At 37.8% G+C, this 23,048-nt stretch overlaps 1 protein-coding gene across 1 annotated transcript in view; it reads left to right on the forward strand.

The window, feature by feature from the left end:
* itga8 (integrin, alpha 8) overlaps nt 1–23,048 on the forward strand; it is a 67,924-nt gene that overhangs the window by 39,401 nt on the left and 5,475 nt on the right. The window contains exons 21-28 of the mRNA XM_088600618.1: nt 1,859–1,951; nt 6,897–6,976; nt 9,769–9,849; nt 10,831–10,936; nt 13,169–13,327; nt 15,751–15,867; nt 17,678–17,791; nt 22,806–22,907. Coding sequence (XP_088456744.1) covers nt 1,859–1,951; nt 6,897–6,976; nt 9,769–9,849; nt 10,831–10,936; nt 13,169–13,327; nt 15,751–15,867; nt 17,678–17,791; nt 22,806–22,907 — 852 coding nt within the window. The remainder of the gene's footprint in view (nt 1–1,858; nt 1,952–6,896; nt 6,977–9,768; nt 9,850–10,830; nt 10,937–13,168; nt 13,328–15,750; nt 15,868–17,677; nt 17,792–22,805; nt 22,908–23,048) is intronic.

Here is a 23,048-nt window from a genome sequence, read left to right on the forward strand (position 1 = left end):
TTCTGGTCTTCATGATTAATGTCTATGTCTATTTTCTTGAACCGAGTGGTGAAAAATCCGAAAATCATGCTGTATAAAAGTTCTTTTCACTCATTGGCACAGATCAATACCAAAACAGGACTTTGTTTGCGCAGCGTACCTGTGGATAAAAAGTTGAGGGAATGCAGGAAATTAGTAACTTGGAGTGGTCCTGTCTGCAGATTTACCATTCGGTCTTGAAGTCAGGTTTATTCTCAACTTAAAAACTTGGAACTACAGTAAAATGTCTGGATATATTATTGGCAATATGTGTGAGTGAGTCTGTAAACTAGAGGACCAGTGATTAGTGGGTTTTACTAAGTATATCCAAAACAACTTTTTTGAGTTTTCTTTATTTCTTTAAAACCTTTGGGGAGGTAAAACTGGAGTAAAACTAACAGTGATGTCAATGCCGTTTGGAACACAGAATATCACTGCAGCTGTGAAACATACTCTCTATTGGCTTAAGTTAAAATGTTTATTTTATTGTGACCAAAATACAAAGGCATAAGTTTTTCCCTCAGTACTTCATCTCCTAGAGTGGAAATGTTTCCATTAGATCTCTTTTCTGTAGTCTAATGGTGTAAGATAACCACCTTATGGTGAATAGCTTTACTTCAGGAAACTCTTTTCAGTTTGACGAAAGTAGTATCACTTTGCAGGCCATCTGTATGGCTTCAAACAATGTTAAAATAGATTACACCATAGCATTATACTGTCCAAATGAGAGGGCATAGTTTCAAACTAAACATCCCTCAGACAGTCCTGTGCACAAATCATTGACCCCTGTAAGAGGACTGTGATAATTTTATCAGGCTCTATAGAAACCTAACATTGAATAATATCTGTGGCTTCATTAAAACTTTTTCTTTTCCAGTTTGTTTCAGTGCCAGGTACCGTATCATTAAGCACTGCAGACATAATGACCAGGACCTTGTTCTTGAATCTTTTTATTACTGTCTGTCTTTTGGCACAGCATTAAAGTTTTACTGGATTTCTGTGTTGTTTAGATATGGAGAGTATACTGTAGGTCCCACTAAATGAAGGATTTGGTGCTTAACTAAATTCAAGTTTACCCTAATGTACTGACGAGCTTTGATTAAACTTATATATTTGTTGTCTTTGATAAAAATAAGGCTTCCCTTGAACATAATACTCTACTGACTATGAGCTAAAAATACACACTTCTACAGCTCTTTTATGGAAGTTCTTAGTTAATTTCCGGAGAGATGACAACAGCCTTTCGCTCCAGCTGTTCTAAATCATAATCATTCCCAACGTCATTTCTCGAAAAATTAAAGTATACTGTAATACACAAATCCCTCTTTTTACCCCACCTGGGAAGCTGTCCCCTGGTTCACTCTGCGCATCCTTGTCCAATGGCCAGGACGTCAGCCCTCAGCCAAGTGGGTTTAGCCAAATCTCACTAAACCTTGGGTGTCATTATTCCTCATGAGCTGCTTTTTGTTTGTTGTCAAGGAAGGAACAGTAAAAAGCTCCAACAGACTGCAGAAAGTATTTTTTCAAAGAAGCAGCAAAGGTACAAAAAATCCTTTGATACAACCAGGACCAAATGATTCATAACTTTTGTCTAGTGAGTCAGCACTTTATTTATTTGGTACTGTGCAGCTTTCCTTTGTTTCTCTCTATATTCTTTAGCCTGGAGCACGTGCTTAACAGAAAACCAGATACATTACTGCATTGCTGGTCACTAGAGACAGAATTAGAACCATGTAATGGAAGTGATAATAGCCATTGTTTGTTCTTAATGATCCACTTGTGATGAATGTGTATTGCTGCTACTACTGGACAATTCATCATGTTCTGTTTTTCACTCCAGGCTTTGCGGAGGCTGAACTGCGAGTACCGGATGGAGAATGTCACCAGAATGGTGGTGTGTGATCTCGGGAACCCCATGTTGGCTGAAACCAATGTAAGAGACGAGAGGATAGGTTTCAAATAATTCACTTCTAATTCAATTCTGCGAAAGAGCTAATGGGGTGTTGGCACTGGCCGTGCCACATTTAAACAGCCCTTACAGATCTTCTTCTTAAAACAGGAAACTGTAACCAGATACAGCAGGAGTGAAGGGGCATTGTCAGTGACTGATCACTTCATGTCCACAGATCAATACTAAACAGTGCGTCTGAACCACCTATGTTTTCACTAAGAGAAAGGTCTCTGGTTTCAGACTTTGAAGAGGCTAGCAGTCAATTATGGAACACAAAACGATAAAGAAGAGATCTTATAAGGAAATATTTCCTTTTCAGTTAAAAGCCTCAGATAGCTATTCTCAGTTTCTCTTCATTTGTAAAGAGATACATAAAGAGATTACACTTTCCTAACATTGAAGGGCGTTTAGAAATTTAGAATAGATTTTCTGAGGGTAAAAATGTACAAAACCTTTTAATTATTTCATAGAAGGGTACCTTGAATTTTTTAGTAAGTGTTTCATTTTTTCATGTTTTTTTAAGTAGCACTTAAATCAAATCTGTATTTGCTAAAAGAAAAGTATTTTCAAAGGGAAGATTATTTTTTATATATATAAATGAGAAATTATTGCTTTGATTTAGAACAGGAGATAATCCTAAGAGATATTAGCTGGAACATCTTTTAAAGCCAAAGTTTACAATGAGCCTTAAGTATAAATGTAATTATTATTTCAATAACATGCTGCCTTAAAATAGACCATATCGGTTTTTTGTATGGAAGGCATGGTACAGTATACCTTATAAAATCTGAAAAGAACTGTGAGAGCTGTGAAAATATTCTGCAAAATATTAACCATAATGAAAGTATGAGGGGTGCTCTGTAAACCCTACGTGTCTCATAAATGGAAACTAAATTCTATCCTTTCTTTTTCACGCGAAATAAGAGATTGTAGCTGCCTGACCCATCACCAGAATTGTGCTGCTCCTGTGCAGTAACTATAGTGCCCCAGCTTTTATTAACTAAGTTTACACCATGTTCTTTGTTGCTGGACGCCAAAGGTACAGACATCCCATACAATTGATAAGAGAAGTAATTCAAATCTGAAATGTTTAATAATAATAAAATATGTTAATAATTAGCAAAAAACTACACATATTTGACATTGGCTCTAGTTTAAATACCTGTACACAGCAGGGCAAGGTTGCAATGATAATCTGTAAACATCACGGGAATACCTCTTTGTCAGCCATGATCTACAAGATCTGCCTCATAAAACATTTTTATTACGGTCTGCTTTTGGGAGTTTTCATAGTTATTTAAACTGGTTTTGGGAACAATGGCGTTGTTGCCCTGATTAGTGTAGATTACTGTGCTACAGCTGTTACAGGAGTGGGTGCTGTATCATGCTCATCAGTACAGTAACAAGTCTTCTGTGAGAATGAATGAGTAAATGGGTATGAATTAATCAGCATAGCTTCTGGTCTTTCTCAGAACGGCAGCCCCACATTAATGCTGGAATAGTGCCCAGGACCGGAGGAAATATACAGTCCAACAATCTTACATGGCTCCTTTAATAGTTATGATCTGGGCTCTGTTTCCAAAATGTGTGCTTGAAGCACAGAAAAGGGATGGTTTTCAGCCTTTGAGTTATTATTAAAGTGTGATGATAAACTAAGTTGACATGATGGCCGTTGAGTGAATGCAGAATGTCGAAATGTCTAAATTTCATATTTTTCAGACAGATTAAAGATTCATGTAGTACTCCACTCAGTTTGTACTCTTTATTCTGCACCTCACCTGTGCTCCATGTATGGTCACGGACAGGATAATTCTTAAGAGAATTCATGTAATGTTTCCAACATTATAAACGCAGCTTTGAACCTTTTTCCCCTGTGAAATCAGGGAAACAAATCGAATCAGTCTTTTTCATTAACATGGAATATTTCACATCACAAGCTTGTGCAGACAAAAGTGGTTTTGATGTTTTATTTAAGATTGGATGTTTAATAATACAGTGAAGTTTCAAAATTGGTAGAGTTCATGTTTCTCTTATGCTACGTCAAATATTTATGTCACAGTAGTTTTTCAGGCAGTTTGATGTAGTGGTCAAATGGCATTGGAATATTTTAACCTTCATTCTAAATTTCAACGATATATCAACTTTGCTCTTTCCTTGTGGTTTGCAATCAATATTCTTTAATAATTCTATAATAATTCATGAAATTATGAAAGTTCTAAAAATTAAGCATAAAACTAAAAAAGGGATTACTGTGTGTTCTACGATGGTGGATCAACACTGTAGTTGTGTTGTGTGTGGCTACTTAAAATGCTGTAAACAAATCCCTAAATGAGAAACAATATTTAGAACTATTTCTAAAAAATTAAAAATTAAAATGCAATCTGTGCCAAATGCATGAACCTAGCCTGAGCAGAATTTTGAACTGTACTTTTTTACTTTTTTGATTGAAGGCATTTTACCGTACAGTTTTGAAGAAGGGCATGATTGTAGAATAAGCAGGAAAACAAAACCAACAAAACACTTTCCAGATTGATTCTGCAGTTTCATCAGCCCCTAGTCAGCACGGAAGGGGTTAAGTACAGATGGGATGAATTAACTTGTGACTAGCACAGAGGAAGATACAGCCGCAATATTGTCTCCTATTTTTAAATTGGCGTCAGTAGCCATTTTCTTCCAAAATAAGCATGCTTTACAAAACTACAGTAACATTTCTAGAGCATTTTATATTGTTGTAAAATTAAGAAACAATTTTTGAAATTGTTATCCCAATTCATAATTTTGTTATGAATTCGGAATACACGACAAACATCACATCAGTTAACTGTTAAAAGTTACATGTTGCTATTTCACTGCAACAGAAACATTTGCACTTCAGGCCAGTAGTGTTCCAGAATCAGGAATTATCTGCAAAATTGTGGCTAGCAAGGTAGTGAAAACAAAAATAGTGCAAAAATAGTATTATCAACAGTACTCAAGCAAGAAAAAAATACTGTAGCTTCATGATCACCCTGATTGAAGGTAATGCGTACCCATGAATAGCTTTATATAGTTTTATTTCTTATTTCTATAAAATTTGGATTAACATGCATTATAGCTCAAATTTGTATTACTTCTCTAGCCAGATTAATACACTAAATATTTTTATTATTGTCTTTTTCTTCAGACTTAATGTAGATCCTTTTATAAAACTGTGAGATTTATAGCGCCTTTTAATGTCCCCCTCTGTGTTGTTGGATAACTTAATAAAAAAACATCTGAAGAATGTGAATTTAACAAATACGGACAGTCCTACTGTTTAAAGTTCTGTCTTTGGCTGCCAACACTGTCTGACAGCCTGCTGCCTCAACCCACAGATGTTACCAGTTATGAGCTAAAGGTATTAAGACCATCGCTCTGACTGAAGCTTGATTTTTCGAAGGTCTTTTTGTCTCTTCCTTGGATGACCAACCAGTGGGACAGACATAGAACAGAAAGTCTAGTAAAAAGGTTGGCTCTTCTCCAAATCTTGTTAGCTGTCTGCAAGGACATGCATGCTCACAGGGTCAATGTAGACGCCTGTTTTGTACTTCTTTAGTGCCTCTCTGTTAGGCACAGCAGTCTGCACCACAGCTGCAAAGTTTCACTGCAGCAGTTCTCAAATGGAAAACTTGGCATTAAAATGTATATTTACAACATCCTTCCCTCTGCAAAAATTCAATAATGTTATTTGTGCAATGATATGTATTGTATTTGGATAACAAATAAATCTATGTGCATTTATATATTACACACATATATGTACAATTATATATTGTACAATACCTGTGTTATAATTCACACATGTAATTATACATATTGTTATCCCAGTTTTCCCTAAAATTACACTATAAATGCCTTTCTATTATTTGTTTATAATTCACCTTATGTTTTTTTTTCTCAAAATCAATTTTTAAACTGACTTTATTGTTGAAGTATCAAAGACTTCAAATGTCTTCAAATGTATTAAAGTAAACTAGTTTAATTCCTTCTTTCTCAGGGCACTATGCATTCCCTTATGAACTGTGTTATTTTTTTCTTTATACTACATTTCTGCGGTTGTGATATGCTCTTCAGGAAGTTTTATAAGAATGCTGTGAATGTAAAACCTTTACTAATCCTGATTGTCTTCATCATGGCTTGGTTTCTCTGATACATATCTATTGAAAACATTGTCAACATATCCTAGCCAACATTTTACATTATTATATGAGAATTGTTCTTTGACCGGCTTGATCACTGGATATGATATACCTAATGACATTTTGTTTTATTGGAACAAAATTGCCAAACCACGTTGAGATGTTTTTCCTCTCTAAAGTTTTATTATGCTTGTTAATAGTTCTAATTCAATATAAAACGACTTTGTAGATGCTTTGCTTCCACTCGCCACTCTTGTAACTTCCCAGTTTCAGTGCGATATCTGAACTGTTGCTCATTACATGTTGCCCGAAAACCACTATTGTGGTTTAATAATTAACTCCTCCAGATGTTCTTTGTTGTAAATGCACATATAAATTCCTGTTTTTGGTCTGTGGTGTGGTGAAATTACATTGGATGAGCCGTTTGATTGAAGGTTTTTGCTAATGATCCTAACATATGCACGCTTCAAGAGATTCTATTTTCCATTTTCTTGTTTTGGAGAACTTATCATAGTGCTACCACACTTAAAACAGTCATGCAAGCAGCAAAGTAAAAAAATGATGATCGTTTTGGCACTCTTCTTTACCTAATATGTGAAATGTAAAAAAGAACTCAGATGTTTGTGTGCAAAGCATGAGCATGTCTGGTGCAAACCTGCTCTGCGAATCCTGGTTTTAATGAGCGATTCCTGTGACTCTGTTCAGTGGGGGTTCTGTGTGTAGCACAAACAGATGCCATTGGCTCACTCTTTGATGTGCTCTTTTCCCAGATATCTGTTGGGCTGCGCTTCTCTGTCCAGCGCCTGGAAGAGGTGGGCTCTGACATTAGGTTTGACCTACAGATCAAAAGGTAAGATACCTTATCATGAGCCCAAAGTGTGGAAAAGATTATCTGTTAGCTCCTTCAGCAAGAAAAAAAATAAAGGTGAATTCGCTGGATACTAAATTAACAGAGCTATTGACAGTCTAAGGGGACATAATGTGGCACATAATGGCACACAAAGGGATTTTTAATGGTATGCGCAATAAAAGTCTAATAAGCCACAAAAAAATAAGCTAAAAACTATAAAAACTATACTTCTTCGCTGTTCTGCAATTCACTAGTGCCAAATACTAACTTCCAAAATGTGTGCTTCAGTAGGCACTGAATTACTGAACGCATTTCTGTTATCATGGTAGTATTAAACACAGTTGCATAAGTTGGAAAAAAAAAGTTGTTGAATCCTCAGAGATTCCAATTTATTTTGTGTGGAAGTCCACTAAACTGATTTATTGCAGTAATGCAAACCTCCTCCACTCTTTTCTTTCCAAACTAAAGGGCAGCCACTACAGCTTTGACACAAAGTCCTTATCAGTCTCTGAAGTATGTTTTTAATTAATGCAATTTTAAGGCATGTGCAAAAAATAGTACATTGAATTGATTGCTTCCGTATCCAGAGCTCGCAGTACAATGTAGGTAGATATAAATATCTTTGTTAATCCCTGTTCGAAATCAACAGAAATTATTTCTCAACTATCTCTTCCTTGCTTCATAGGAATTATAACAAGACTGTAGTGCATGACTTTTGCAGGTACAGTAGAGCTCAGAAGTAAAAGAGTTTTTAAGTCAAAAAGATTTTTATTTAACCAGGAAGACGTTAATGTGATGTGACCTCTTCTGAAACATAAAGTGTGAAACAACATATTTTGCATTTCATTTGACACATGTGATCAATTTATTTTTTAAAGATAAGATAGTTTTCAAAAGAATACAGAAATTGCATCTTGTGTAGTAAGACAATATGCATACATATTCGTATATTGCAACTCACAACCGGCAACCCACTGAAACTAAGCAGGTGTGTGGTGCAGATTCCTGGCTTCATCACTCTGTTCTCCAAGAGTCAAATTCATTCTCATAAACAATGAATCCTAAACAAAATGTCACTCAACAGAAATTAGAAAAAATTGTCATAGTACTAGTGGGTGATGATGTGTATATGTGTGTAGTTATGAGATTCACAGCTGTGATTGTGTACTTGAAAACCTTTCTGTAATTTTCACCCGAAATGTTGAATTTTGCCTAAATCAGGAGAACTTCAAGTTATTTCCTAACAGATTTACATAATAATTCCATTATGAATGGGCATGTATGTGGTAATATGAAATAAAAAAAATCAGAGAGACATTTCTGGGAATATATGTTTTTTCAGAACCTTATGGGAATTAAGCAGACCCAGGAATAAATGTTTGTTAAATCATGTTTATTAAATCACTAAAGACGGAAGTAAATGCTTATCAGGATATAGGCCAGGGTCCCTTGGAGTTTAGTCATCAGCTCAGAATCCCCTTGAGTTTGTTGGGTCACGCAAAAGAATATGAAAGTGTTGTTCTAACAAAGACATTGAGTCTCTGTTGTGTTTTCTGTGCATTTTAATGCACAGCCAGCTCATATGATTAATGGGCTTGGAAAAACATTCCCAGAGGTTTGGTTTTTCTAAGGCAATGACATTTGCACCAAATGAGAAACAACCTCATACCCCCCCATTATGGCTTCCTTTGCCCTTAAACTGTGAGCAAAACCCTTTCAAGAATGTGACCAGCACTTCCCTCGTGCTCTGCATTCTGAGCTCATTCTTGTGGGCTCATGGGAGTGTACTCCAGTGACTCACTGTAAATTTTTCCAGGTGGCTAATGTTACCCATATGTCTTAACAATATTGGTCTAAAACAAACCTTCCGACAGAACCCAGGTGTCAAACTACGATGTCATTAACTCTTTGAAAAAAGTGTTACATTTTTCATGCCAGACTAACTCAGCACATCATTTGTTTGGAGAAAAATGGCAATACCTCAGGTGCTAAAACATCTTATAATTAACAAGCATTTATACTGATTGCTTAGAACATGCAGCCTCTGGCACATTGCTGTACATTTGCTTTCTAGGGTAGAATCTAAAATTTCCAGATGTGATTTTATTGTTTTTTCCCATTTTCTGTGATTCCTGTTTTCTTGTAGCTTTGTTTCTAATTTTAATGTTTTACCCTGAGCACCAATTAAAAACCAATCTTCAACGTAAATTTAAGACAAAACCGATGGTCTTTCCCTTTCTTGTAAAGTATGAGGGATCCTAGCTCCGTTAATTCTGCTTACTCTGAACCATTGTTTTAGCTACAATTTGGTAAAAATGTAAACTATTGCAAAAAGTAATAAGGGGAGTAAACTAACAAAACACCAAGTGCCATAATTCTGATTGCTATAGTGATTTTACTGATTTGCCAGCATGCAAAGGTTGCTGCCAGCTGAGTTTTTTTTCCCAGTGTACATCGCAGTGAAGTGTCAATGCCAGATTTCTGAAGCTCATACACAGTGAATGAGACCCCAGAAAAGATATAAAAGACTTACTGTTTGACCAGAAAAGTTTGTGTTGTCTGTACTTCAGTGATGAAAGGAGTGTCATTGTTCAGAATGAAAGAATTGTATCTGCATTTGTTAAGTCAGACAACAAATAATTAAGTTGTTAATGTACAACTAAATGGTTAAAATTATATGTTTATATAAAAGTAACATCCCTAAGCCCCAGATAAATTCATGTGATTGTTATATCCCTATATTGAATCTTATTTTAAATTAGTTTTTTTGCTTGTATTCTTTAATTTTATAGTTCTAACAAGGACAACTCAAACAGCAATCCAGTCAGTCTTACAATAAACATCACTTCAAAGGCAGATGTTGATATACGTGGGTAAGAATATTATTTCATATGTTTTTGTAGTTAATATAGTAGAATGTCATAATGTAATGACAACATTTGTTGTTCATTCATTGTCCAAGTCCGCTTTAAAAAGTTAACACACTGACTGTTCTTTGATGCCATAAAAAATAAACATCTTAAATTACTCTTCATCTTCATTTGCAACAAATCCTTTTTTAGTTTGTGTCTTTTCAAAATCCATTCCGGTCAAAATGTTCAGGTCCTCTGGTGTGTGTCTTTATTGTGCAGCTGTGAATTAGACTGTTAGATCACGGTCACCATTTTGGACAGATAGGACTTCACTGTGTGGAACTGTCTGAAACAAAAAAAACTGTTATTTAAAATACTGTCCTATCCAGGCACAGGCATTTTTTATCCTATTAAATGTTAACAGTGTCAGACATGGGCTTACATGTCAGCCTCTCAGCTTGACCTTGAAGGAAACAGGATCTCTATGGAGAATTGATTCCGAAGACTGAATTATGAAGCCCCTAAACTGCTATTGTCCAAATTACCGCTTCTGCTCTCTGACTGATAAGGAGTTATTTTACACTAGCAAGGATGATAATGTGGAGGAAAACCATTTCTCCAATGACAGAAAAAATCCCCCCATAGTGAGGCGTTTCGCCAAAGAAACACATTGGCTGCTAAAAAAAGACCACAGTTAATTGTAAACACATGGCCAAAAATAACCTTTTTAACTTCCACTCTGTCAGATGCCGAGTGAATCACTTTTGTTTATAACAAGGGTAACAAATTCAGACTTCGGAGTCTTGGAGTTTAGTTCTTCAGATCAAAGCCTAAGTTCTTTTATCTTGTTTGATTTCTTTTAAATGGTCTGAAATGCATTCGTAGGCAAACAAGCAAGCTGATTGGGCTAAAGCCATACTGTAGCTCGCTCAGCCTTCGCTGTTTGTTGTATTTGGCTCCTAGGTGGCCTGGTTTTCTCATAACCTGCTGAATTTTCTATAGGGTGTCTCATCCGGCTCAGATCATCCTGCCTTTCCCCAACTGGGAACCCAAAGAGAAGCCAACAAAAGAGGAAGACATTGGGCCCCAGGTCCAGCACATCTATGAGGTACAAAAGCATCTTTGGACACTCCATTCCCTTTCATCACTCAGCTCTACCCTGTCTGCTCTCCGGCATACTGCTGCTCTCCACCAGCACTCCTGTGCGTTTGCAGAGAACAATATCAGCCATGTTAGAGATTTTATTCAACAGTGGTAAATTGCTGGCTAAAAAAAAACTTAATAGAAATATCATTGAAATATCTGCTGTATCTACATTGTTTTGCAAATAATTCTGTTGATCTCTTTTCAGTACAGCAAGAGCTTATTTACTTTTATGATTGCATCTGATTATGAAAATGATCAATATTGTAGACTTATTGTAGGTTGCTCTAGTGTCGTATGTAGTTCCAAAGAGCAGAAAAGAGCATTTTCTGATGTTCTCAACTTTTTTTGGAGTCCGCCACTGGAATTTAAATTGTTTGCATTTAGAGAATGGATCTTTGCCTAGATCAACTAAATGCACGAAACAGTTACAATTAAGAGAGAAGACAATATGTATTTAACAGGAAACATATAATAATAATAATAATAATTCTCATACAGCTGTCTCTGGTTGTTCTCTGTGAAAAATATCAGTTGCCCTGAATGTGCATTATATTTCATACCTCACATAACACAAATCTGATCGTTTCTAAAAAGTAAAGACCTGTTTTTTGTTGACCTCTCCTTTGAGGAGAGAGATCATGGTGAAAGAGGCTCCTGGTTTGTAAATAGGCTACAGCAATAAAAGGTATCTTGAGTTCTACATCAAAGGAAAAGGAGTTTCATAATGCGGAATCACTGAGTTACTTTTTTTAATCAACCATGCCTCTGCTGCACAAAGGTATTTAACTATAATGAACTCCAGTCTTGACAAGGCCTACACTGCTTGTAATGATCTCTGTGAGTTCGAGCTCCAGCTAGACCAGGCCTGTTGTATAAGCTCCATTAGGTATAAGGTTTGTATTAATCTTTGGAGCTCTGTTTGGCATGTTTTCGGATAGTGTGCTGATTGTGCAGTAAACTTGTTAGGGAAATAGAAGAAAAGTCACTACCAGCAAAACAGAGTGTGAGCAATGGATGGCTGTTGTTCAGGCTGGTAAACAACATTTTTCACATGTGGGAATAATTCACAACTGAGTGTCCAGGAAAGAGCAAAGAAGCTTCAGGGGAGAGGGGAAAAAAGGGAAATAAGATAAAACAGCAGTGCTCTTTCTTCAGCTAAAATCAGAAGCTTAATAAGTGTATTAAACCCTGTATGATCAAAGCAAAACATCCAGAGGTAATTATGGCCAATAAAACGAGAAGGCACATAAAGAGCAGTTTAAACCAGACTGGTGGGGAAACTTCAAGGGTTTCAAAGCCTACCTGCAGTGCCCTCACCGAAGGTTCTTAGACTCTTGCCATGGAGGTTACAACACTGCTCTGCAGCCTTGATGCCATAATGACTATAATGGTGTCCATGTTCTCCATTAAAGTAACCTTCCAGATTGAATGTGAAGTCTGTTTTATCTGGCCTAGCTGGGAGGATATTGCAGACTTTTCTTTTTTATATGATAAAAGAAAAATGTAAGGGTGGAGGTACTCTATTGAACCTCTCTGTCTTCAAGTCCGCCATGTAGTGGTCTGTAGCACAACCAGCGATTTCATTTTTTCTTTCATCTTCGCTAGATAAAAGCATTAGGCTAGTTGTGAGCAGGCCTGTTCTTGTGTTCCAGATGTTGGAAGTCTGTTTCTGATAAATGTTTTTTTTTGCCAAATGTACACATCATTGGGACTAAAATAGTACAGTCTTGCCAAGATCCAACCATTGTTTTAACTTCTGTTATTTTTACAGGTCTCTTCAAGAGGCAAGACTGAAGGTTTTTCATAGGAAAATTCTGAATAACAATTAGAAGAACGATTAGATGTGCAGGGCCTTATCTTTCTTGAAGTATTATTAAGTGAAATCAAACTCACCACTACACTCTTAGAATATGGGCATTGATAAAACATATGGAAACTGTGAGTCACATATATACTGTAGGTAGATACTGTATGCTCTATTACATTGATGTTAATTGAAAAGTCATTTGCCTTTAGTTATAATTTGCAGTTGTAGTGTTCTTAACTGGGAAACCAAATCAACTGATGATAAGTTTAAGGCAGTGTCATAAGCAGTGACAATTAAGAGTCCTAGGGATAGGGTAAGTGCCTCGAGTGGATACCTGCACTGTGCCGGCTTACTGCTCACTGCTTTTTGTTGGTTCCTCTTTCATAGCTCCATAACAAAGGCCCCAGTGGCATCAGCAACACTCTCCTGGAGGTGGGCTGGCCAAATCGCTTCAAAGAAGAATATCTCCTGTATGTCTTTGAGATTCACACAGACGGACCAATAAAATGTCGAACAAACTCAACGTTAAATCCGCTGGATCTGGAGGTCAGTGGTAATTAGCTTCGGGTTGGAATTATTCACTGCCTGTGCTTTGGGTGTAAAGGATACCTGGGAATTGTCTGAGAAGGGTGTGTGACTTGACTCTGAGGTGTGTAGTTCATTCCTTACATGAGATTGGACATTTCTCACTTGGTAGTCATTAACGTAAGCTGTGGCATCGTTTTTCTTTTACTTCAGAAAGGGCCGATACCTTTCACTCTGAATGAACAAGCTTCTAAAACAGAATTATTCTTAGCAGAATAAGTGTTTCTACAGAGCTGCTAGACATAATATGCATAAGCTGCAAATATATATATATATTTTTTTTTAAGTTGCAGTAGTTTTCAAGAGAAATAACTTTGCAAAAGATGACAGATCGGGTGAAATCAATACAGAGAATATAGATATTGTTAGCTTTCATTTGTGTGTTAGGATTTACAGTATATTACAATTTACATAAAGACCAATCTTCTTTTTTTAAAATAATCTTCCTTTCATTGTTTTTTTACATTGGCCTCTTTCCAATATTACTGAAGTTGTCATTACTTTATCACACATCCCTTTGCTGTTATCTCCTCACATACACTTACCTTTTTTTCATTTGTAAGCATCGTGTTGTAGTATTGTACACAATTTGGACAGCAAACAAAAGGACACATTCACCTCAAAACCTATTATTTTTAAATAAATTTCTAAACCACACTTACAGTAGGTATGCATTAGGACTGAGTGAAGAAATGTAACGAATGTTTTCTTAGAGCTTTAGACCTCGTGAGAAATGTGTAATGCTCCCACATGTTTAATTGCGAATTACATTTTTAAATTATTTTTAGGTCTCTGCCATTTGTTTTGCTTGTTTTTCTGAGGATGAAATATATTTTGTAACAGAGATTTATGGATTAAGAATATAAGAGCAGTTATAAGCAAGAGAAGGCAATTTGGCCTGTCTAGCTCATTTTGTAGTTAGTAGGTAGTTAATCCCAGAATGTCCAGTCATTTCTTGAAAGAAGCCAGGGTATCAGCTTCAGCGACATGGCTGGGTAGCTTGTTCCAGACTCCCACAGAGTAATAAAGAAAAAGCTAAAGTAAATTTCTGTTTAGAAGGCTATATGCTGCGATACACAAAACCCACCTGTGATAATTCATACTTTGCAGAATTAAGTAGTTAACTTTAATGGGACATACAATGTCTGGAGTTACTCATAAACACCCACATGCAATAATTCACCACTACAGTAGATTTTCCTAATCTTTGGAGCCAAGCTAGCGAAGTTCTTACACAGTAACAAAATCTGTTCTTATGGTTAGTGTCTTAATTCTCTTCCTAGGTAACAAGTAGAATTAGCTTTAAAATAAACATCTGTCAGTGAAACATTATATGTATAAATAGTAATTGGAGTCTGTTGAAAACTTAAATATTCTCAGGTAATAAGTTCTCATGAAAGCAAAACAGACAGTCCGGACATTGATAGAAGTTTGTTAGTAATCTGTCCGCATCTTTGTCATTTATTATGGTCAGTGAAGAGATTTAAGACTTTGTTTCCCCAGGTGAAAGAGTGTACATTATTCATTGCTCATTATGCTGATGTACAGATGCGAGTTCTACAGCTGATTGTTCTCCCTGCAGTGCAGAACTCTGGGTGAACCTCTCCAGAGGTGGAGCTCATTGTCTCCTGTGGGAGGTTCTTCTCTTCTCATGCCCTCTCCCTGCAAACTGTGCACAAAGGGTCCTCGGACTGTCACAGGGCAGGCGCACAAACAAAGCTGTTTCCCTTTGCTCCCCCGAAAGTAACGTCTGCAGTACAAACATAGAACAGGTCTCCCATTGTTTCCTCGGGCATCAGCAAATAAGCTTTTCTGCCTTTTGTCCACAGTAGGCAACTATCATACTGTAGCTTTCATAGCAAGAAAAACACAAATGTTTTTCAAACTTTTTTTTTTCCAGTGATATTAAGGTTTTTGATTATGTTGCTGTTTTCTTGCATCGTATATGGCACCGTAGGGTCCTCCAGGCAATTCTCAAGCACGACGAAATATATCAATGGGAAAATAGAATGTCTTTACACAAATGCATGAAATATATATGGAATCAACAACAGTAGACTCTTTCAAACTTTGGACAGAATTAAAACTTATTACTGCTGCCCTGCAGGCAGTACAACAGACTGGAGCATTGTTCTGTATCTGTTTTTGTCAGCTGCATCACTATGTCAGCTTCTGAGTGAGGGTACCCTTTCCTTAAAGCCTGCTCCATGATCATGCGGTTACTGTATGATGGTAACATGAGATGTTGTGCGTGTGTGATGATTGTTTTCAGAAGGGGCCGAGAAAAAGCCAATTCAGATGCACGGAGGCCCGCAAGGATGAAGAGTGTACCTACAATGTCATGGGTGTATCCACAGGCTCTGTCGTCTTTCTCCGTCTTTCAGGTGTCTGCTCGCGAGGATACTCCCGAGCTACTGGGATTCCTGCGGAACTCCACAACACCACACGAGCGCCGCAAGCGGGACATCAGGGGGTCTGAACCTCAGAACAGCAAAACTTTGGTACTTGCTTATATTATTTGTCACGTCTTAACCGTATGACTCACTTTCATTCATCACAGGGAGACGGAGAGAGTTCAGTTTTTCCCTTGTGGAAAACTGTGTTCATTTAAAATCTGTGTGCTAGTGTCATTTGACAAAGACCTAAATGTGTGTGATACTGTGACCCACCTCTCTTCAATGAGACGAACAAATGAGGCGAAGCCATTTGCCCTGTTTAGCCCTTTTTGGTATTCTGTTCCATAACTACCTGAACCAAGGATGTGTTCAATCCATTTCTTGAAGGTAAGCCAGGGTATCGTGTTGGACAACATGGCCGGTATCTTGTTCCGCAAGCCATCTCCAAGTTTAAAAGGGCCCTCATGCGCTAAACATGTACAGTCTTCCGTCCTCAAATATGTGCCTGATTAAAATGTTTCACATTTCCTGAAGATGAAAAAAAACTGTCGGGCCTGCCACATCCTTCTTTCACAAATCATATACAGACCTCTTCAAAAGACTAGAGCTGTGTGAAAAAAAAAATAAACCAACATACAAATCAAAATCAGAATATACTGGGACAGCCATATATAACACATTGTTATTGTTCACCTTCTTGGCCCTCTAGGATTAGAGACCAGTCCTATCGTGTGTTCTAAATCCCCAGTGTATTGGTACTCACTTAGGGTTATGGGAAACTAAAGCCTGTGAAATCAGTCCACCTCTTCTTGCTGACCTTCGTGACCCCGTGTGCAGGCAGTGTCTGTGGCGCTGAGCAGAGCTGGGACGATGCACTCTCCCTGTTCACGTGTGATAAGAAGCTCACTGGCAATAACATGGAGTGGAGACACACTGTTTTGCCCCTCATCGCTGTAAGAAATTAAACAGGAAGTCATAGTGAATTATTCACTGCCAAGGACTCAGCTGGCTCTGATAAGGAGCAGACGCTACCCCTCACACTTCCCTGTGAGACCTCAGGCTCGTGTCTTTTTGCAAGGCTGGAAGTTCATAGACATAATATGGAACGTTAAGTGCTCGGTGGGGAATTTCAACAAATATTCATGTCACGGTGTTGTAGAAATTATTCAAATTCAAATGGAATTCCTCATTAAGTCAGGAAGACCCTGAATTAACATATAATTCAAGATAAGTAATAAACTGGTACAATTAAATGAATTCAAAGTATCATTGAGTATTCAAAACTGATAAGAGAATATAAGTCAGCATTAGTTCATCATGGGTGTGTTGTGTTGGCTAGTGGTTTTAAAACCAATCCATTGGAAATATAGAAAATCATTAAACAGCCTTTAGCTTTTACCAGAATCTATGTTTTTTTCTGGCAAACCTTCTGACGTTTCTTTGTTAAGCATAGCCTAAGTGTAAGTGAATTATTCAAAGTCCAACATTTCAAAATGTTGGTGAATCTTAAAAAAGCTGGCCTGTCTGCAATCAGTTTTTCTCCATCTTATTTTAAAAAAATGTAAGACTTACTCCTTCTTTGCAGACATCATAGTAAAAATGTTCTGCAAAGAAATGCTTAGCTTTTTTTCTGCTAAATTTATTGTTTCTTTGATATTACTCTTTCTTAGTAACATATTCCACATTAATCAGACATAAAAGAGCTCAGTGCCTACATGTGTGTGGCAATACGGTCAAAATTGAATCAGCTTTTCATTTAACTTTTGCTATGCAGGAAACATTACTCATAGACGAATTCAAAAAATAATTAAGAACAATTGCAGCCACGGGATGTTTCAAAGTTTTAATTAAGACTGGTGCAGGAAAACACAAAGATAACTTAATTTTCCTCTAACAAATACCACTTTTCTTTCAGAACTGCGACAACATAAATTGCTTAATGATAGCATGTCACATTGAGCGACTAGAGAAAGGCCAGAGTGCTGTGGTCAAAGTCAGATCTCGTCTGTGGGCTCAGACGTTCTTACAGGTAATAATTCTGTTCTCCCACAAGTGCATTGTTTTCTAATTATTTCCATTTGTTCTTGGAATTTACAGATCGGTTCACCCCCTCTCCTTCCCCTTGGCTGCTGCAACATAGCAATGAGGTTTTCATTATCATAAAGCGCATTTTATATGGAAGGTTTTTTTCTATGCTAGTCTTTACTATAACCGAATGTTATTTTCCTGTTTTCCATATATTGTATTAACATACAGAGACAAGTAATTGGTTTATTCCATGCTGAGAAGAGAAGAAAGAAAACTCAATGTTTCGGCTGGGGAGCCTTCTTCAGGTGTAAGAAAGATAGGGCAGTCGGCAAAGATAATATAGCCTGGGAAAACACAACCCAGGAGAGAGGAGGAGGAGGGAGCAGGGGAGAGGCAGTGGCCAATCAAGTGGTGCGAGGTCAAGAGAGGCAAGGAGAGGTGGGAAGTCGAAACCTACAAATGATTAGAGAGAATTAGAAGAAAACAAGTCTGTCGTTGAGAGAAGGGGGAAGGTGTGAACCAAGTTTCAGGGTAAATTTAGTTTCTGATGTCTTTCTGCTATAGGAGTTAAGAAACCCTACTTTGAGAATGCAGACGGAGAGATCAGAGTTGAAATGAGAAACTGTGAGCTTGGAGAGATCTTTAATCTTTACCACCCTAACATGTTCTCTGAAGCGCTCTCTGAGTCTCCTCCCTGTTTCTCCAATGTAGATGGCTGGGCATTTTCTGCAAGAGATACAGTAAATAAGGTTGCTGGTGGTACAAGATGTCATCTGAGTGATCGGGAATTGTCCTGAGGGGCCTTAAATGAGTGTGGTGTTAGATATGTACTTGCAGGTGATACAGCGAGCTCTGTTGCACAGGAAAGTGCCTGGTGTGGATGGTTGCTGAGGGCGGTCAAGGGAGCTGTGAACAAGAAGGTTAAGCAGATTAGGTGGTCGGCGATATGAGATGATGGGGCGATCAGAAAAGAGGGCCCCAATGGAGGGATCATCTTGTAGGATGGAAAAGTTGAGGTTAATAGTCCTGGGGATAGAAAGTGTGTTAGGGTGGTAGGGAAGCACCAAAGGAATGCGGCTGTTAGGCCGGGAGTTCCTGATTGAGTTGATAGTCCGAGGGCTGTTTTTGGCTCGGGTGAGGGCCCTGTCAATAACGCGGGCGGGGTATCCTCTGTTGATGATAAAAGAGTGTATTTTGAGTGCTTGGTTCTGGAAATTGACGTCATCACTGCAGAGTCGTCGTAGCCAAAGGAAATGAAAAAGGGAGATAGTTTTTAGTGTGTTTGGGGTGAAATGAGCTGTACAAAAGATAGTTGTGTGAATCTGTAGGTTTGTAATAGAACAAAGTAGTCAGCGATGGTTAATGGTTAGGTTTATGTCTAGAAACGGAAGAGTCGCAGAGGTTATGTTAACTGTATATTTAAGGGACGGGTGGAAGTTGGTGAAGTGGTGCAGGAAGTTCTCTAGCTGGTCATTAGAGCATGTGGCGACACCGACACAGTCATCAATGTATCGCTTGTAGAGCTCCGGGACAAAGCCAGCGTAGGAAGCGAAGAAGCGTTCTTCTACACAGCTATCAAAAATATTGGCATAGCTGGGTCCCATTCATTGAATCAACATATATATATATAAAGACATCTTTTAATATTTTCTATGTATTAAAAGGACTGTAAAACAAAATGTGGGATGCCTTTGGCACATATAGTATGTATGCTGTGGATTGATTTTGAAAGTCAACACACTGTAACATGAAAAATTGAGAAATAATGTACACACCGCAACAATGGAGATATGAGCAGTGCCATGTGGCCAGTTTTCCATCCTTTTCTTTTGAAGCTTTTTCTTTTTTAACCATATGGAGAAGAAATTTGCTACCTTCCAGAAAGCTAATTGAAATTTGGGCTCCCTGATAGAAAGAGCTGACCTTGTGAGGTTTAAGTGCTCTGAACAGCTGTTTAACAGGTTATGTTCTGTGGCCAGCCTCATTGCGTGTCTCTGTGTCTAGATCAACACACATTCGTACCTTAGGACCTTGAGTTGAGAGCTCTTCTCTAACTCAATACCTACAACTGTATATACGAAATCTGTAAACTTCTCCTGATTGTTTTAATTCAAGCAATCAACAAATGAGATGCACTTCTAGAATGGAAAAAAAACTGTGACAGACACTAACAGGATTAAAAATGTGTGATTTACGTGTAACACATCTGCAGGTGAAAAATGGCACTGACAAGTAATATACCACTTGGGTCATTCACGATTTGTCTGTCTGAGGCAGGCATGATAATTGAGTTAAGTAAAAATGTCAGATGGGTGAGAGCAGAGCTGTCATCTGGAGAAAGGAGTGAAATCACTTGCAGATACAATGGAGGGTAAAATAAGTGCCTTCAGACCAGTTGTGCTTGGGGCTCAGGTAACAGAACTCCATGGAGGCCAGGTCAGAGGTGGGGGTGGGAGATGAAAGCTTACAGGGTAAAGGTCCCTGTAGTTAAATTATCTGTTTAGGAATAAAATAAAAAGAATCCCAGTTTGGATATCCTTAGAGGCACTGTGGCTCTTTAGGTGATAGAGAAAGTTTAAATGCTACCTTCAGTAACATTAACAACAACAACAATCTGCATTACATAGCTCTTCCCTATTTAACATATGGTTTTCTCAAACAGGTTATTTACATTAAGTGGATAATTTTGCATACAATATATATTTTTTTACATATCAGCTAGCTCCCACATATTTTCTTCTCTCTTTTCTGAGCGCTCAGGCGGAGGGTCAAATGCAATGCAGTACCTGTACAGGATAGCCATTATTTCTGAGTGCCAGAGGAATGTCTTGGCACTGTGAACTGGTTCTTTTCCAAAGCTTGCTGGCTGTCTTTTACCACTTTCTCCACTTCTTATTTTGTCGCTCAGACAGAATGTCTACACTTATTGGATGGATTGGCCTTGTTAGTAGAGAGGAGGAGGTTGTAATAATAATAATAATAATAATAATAATAATTGCTTACACTTATATAGCGCTTTTCTGGACACTCCACTCAAAGCGCTTGACAGGTAACGGGGACTCCCCTCCACCACCACCAATGTGCAGCATCCACCTGGATGATGCGACGGCAGCCATAGTGCGCCAGAACGCTCCCCACACATCAGCTATCAGTGGGGAGGAGAGCAGAGAGTAATGTAGCCAGTTCATAGATGGGGATTATTAGGAGGCCATGATTAGTAAGGGCCAATTGGAAATTTGGGCAGGACACCGGGGTTACACCCCTACTCTTTTCGAGAAGCGCCCTGGGATTTTTAATGACCACAGAGAGTCAGGACCTCGGTCTCATCCGAAGGACGGCACCTGTTTACAGTCTAGTGTCCCCATCACTATACTGGGGCATTAGGACCCACATGGACCGCAGGGTGAGCGCCCCCTGCTGGCTCCACTAACACCTCTTCCAGCAGCAACCTTAGTTTTTCCCAGGAGGTCTCCCATCCAGGTACTGACCAGGCTCACACCTGCTGAGCTTCAGTGGGCTGCCCGTTGTGAGTTGCAGGGTGGTTGTGTGTTGCATAAGTTGTGTAAAGGTGCTAGAAGGTATCCTGCCTTTGTTTTTTTGTGTTTTTTTTTATTTATAATCACAACTTGTATAATGGTTCTTTTTCTATACCCTCCCCCCCCCCCAATTTGCATTTTATTATTTTTAAAAGAATATCTTTAAGATCCATAAAATCAACAGCAATTTGAAGACTTTTTGAATATTAGGTTCTTTTTCAGTTTGTGACACATTTGTCTGGTATTGCACATTGTTAGAGGTGTGGAATGAGCTCCAGATTTGCTCATTTACAAACCATTAAGATTTTAGATAGATGAGTCATTAGATTGTCTAAAACAACACTTAGGAATTTTCATAAATACTTATCTGTTTCAATATCTGACCTTTAAATGGCATTATTGATACAAGTGGGAGATTTTGCTTGCCTGAGAGTCATAAATTACAAGCAGTTAAAAGCTTTTTATCATCACTGATAACCCCCAGATGTGCTTATTGGGGAGTTTCTTCTGGGAACTATAGACGCCTTTGCTAGAAGTGGGAATATAACCAACCAGCCCATTATTGATTCTTTCCAGGTTTGAACCTGCTAAATAGTGCTAAAAAAGCAAGATGTTGAACAGAAAACTTCAGCAAATAAATTTTGATGAAGAACTGATGTGTTCTAGTATAATATAATATAATATTTTGGTGTTAATTTTTAAATGTAATATCTGAAGACACATTTTTATTATCAATATACTGGACTGATAGGTCCCATAAGGTAACCCACCCAAGAATAGCTATTGTATTATTATGCAATCATTCTGCAGCATTTTTAGGTAAAAACTTTGTATATATATATATGCATGCAGCCTGAAAGATTCCTTTTGGAGTCACACAGAAAAAATGTCTCAAGAATCCTTGCACAGATAAAATTGGAAAAAAATGTTACAGGGATCTGTAAGACTGTAGACTATGTCTGTATATCCAGACAGAATTTTAGTGGGATTTACTGCATATTTGTGTGTGTGTGGGGGGGGGGGGGGAGGATTGTATCAACAATATTATTGTTAAACATTGTTTTGAGGAGAACATGACTTTGAAAACCAAGCAAAATAACTTCAATAACTGAGGAGAGCTATACTTTGAGATTACGTCGGCAGAGAATGTCAAACGTGTCTTCTGTATTTAGTTTTAGTATTTAGTATTTAAAGTATTGAGTCCCTTTCTTCTTTATTTATTTCTTGTTTTGGGGAATTGCTGCTGTTCAGATTCATCAAGCTATCTCTTCCAGCCAATATTGTTTTATAAATGATTAGGAGTGATGAAAAAAACACGGTAGAACACTGTCATGCAGGACTGAGTATTCTGTGGCATGAAATTAAACTTCACCACCACACTGTCACTTTGCATTTCTTTAAAGCTATTGCCTTTATATTGTACATTTGGGTTTTTTTAACAAAAAAGCTTTCATTAATCCTGTTATAATTCTCTTTCAGAGAAAGAATTACCCCTATTCTGTGAATTCCACTGTTTCTTACAAAGTGATGGACATGCCTTATCGAATCAAACCAGCTAGACTCCCGCAGGAGTCTAAGTCAGTAAGTTGTGCGGACAGAGCTTGTAGGGGTGTGGGGGGAGTGAAGTATGGAATCTTGAATAAACAGCGGAGTTGGCTCCAAGTGAATCTCTTTGTAACATGAAACAGAAATTATGGAAGCACAGCGTCCTGCAGCCTGACC

The sequence above is a fragment of the Lepisosteus platostomus genome, chromosome 12 (genome assembly GCF_059453375.1).
Source record: "Lepisosteus platostomus isolate fLepPlt1 chromosome 12, fLepPlt1.hap1, whole genome shotgun sequence".
Taxonomy (NCBI): Eukaryota; Metazoa; Chordata; class Actinopteri; order Semionotiformes; family Lepisosteidae; genus Lepisosteus; species Lepisosteus platostomus.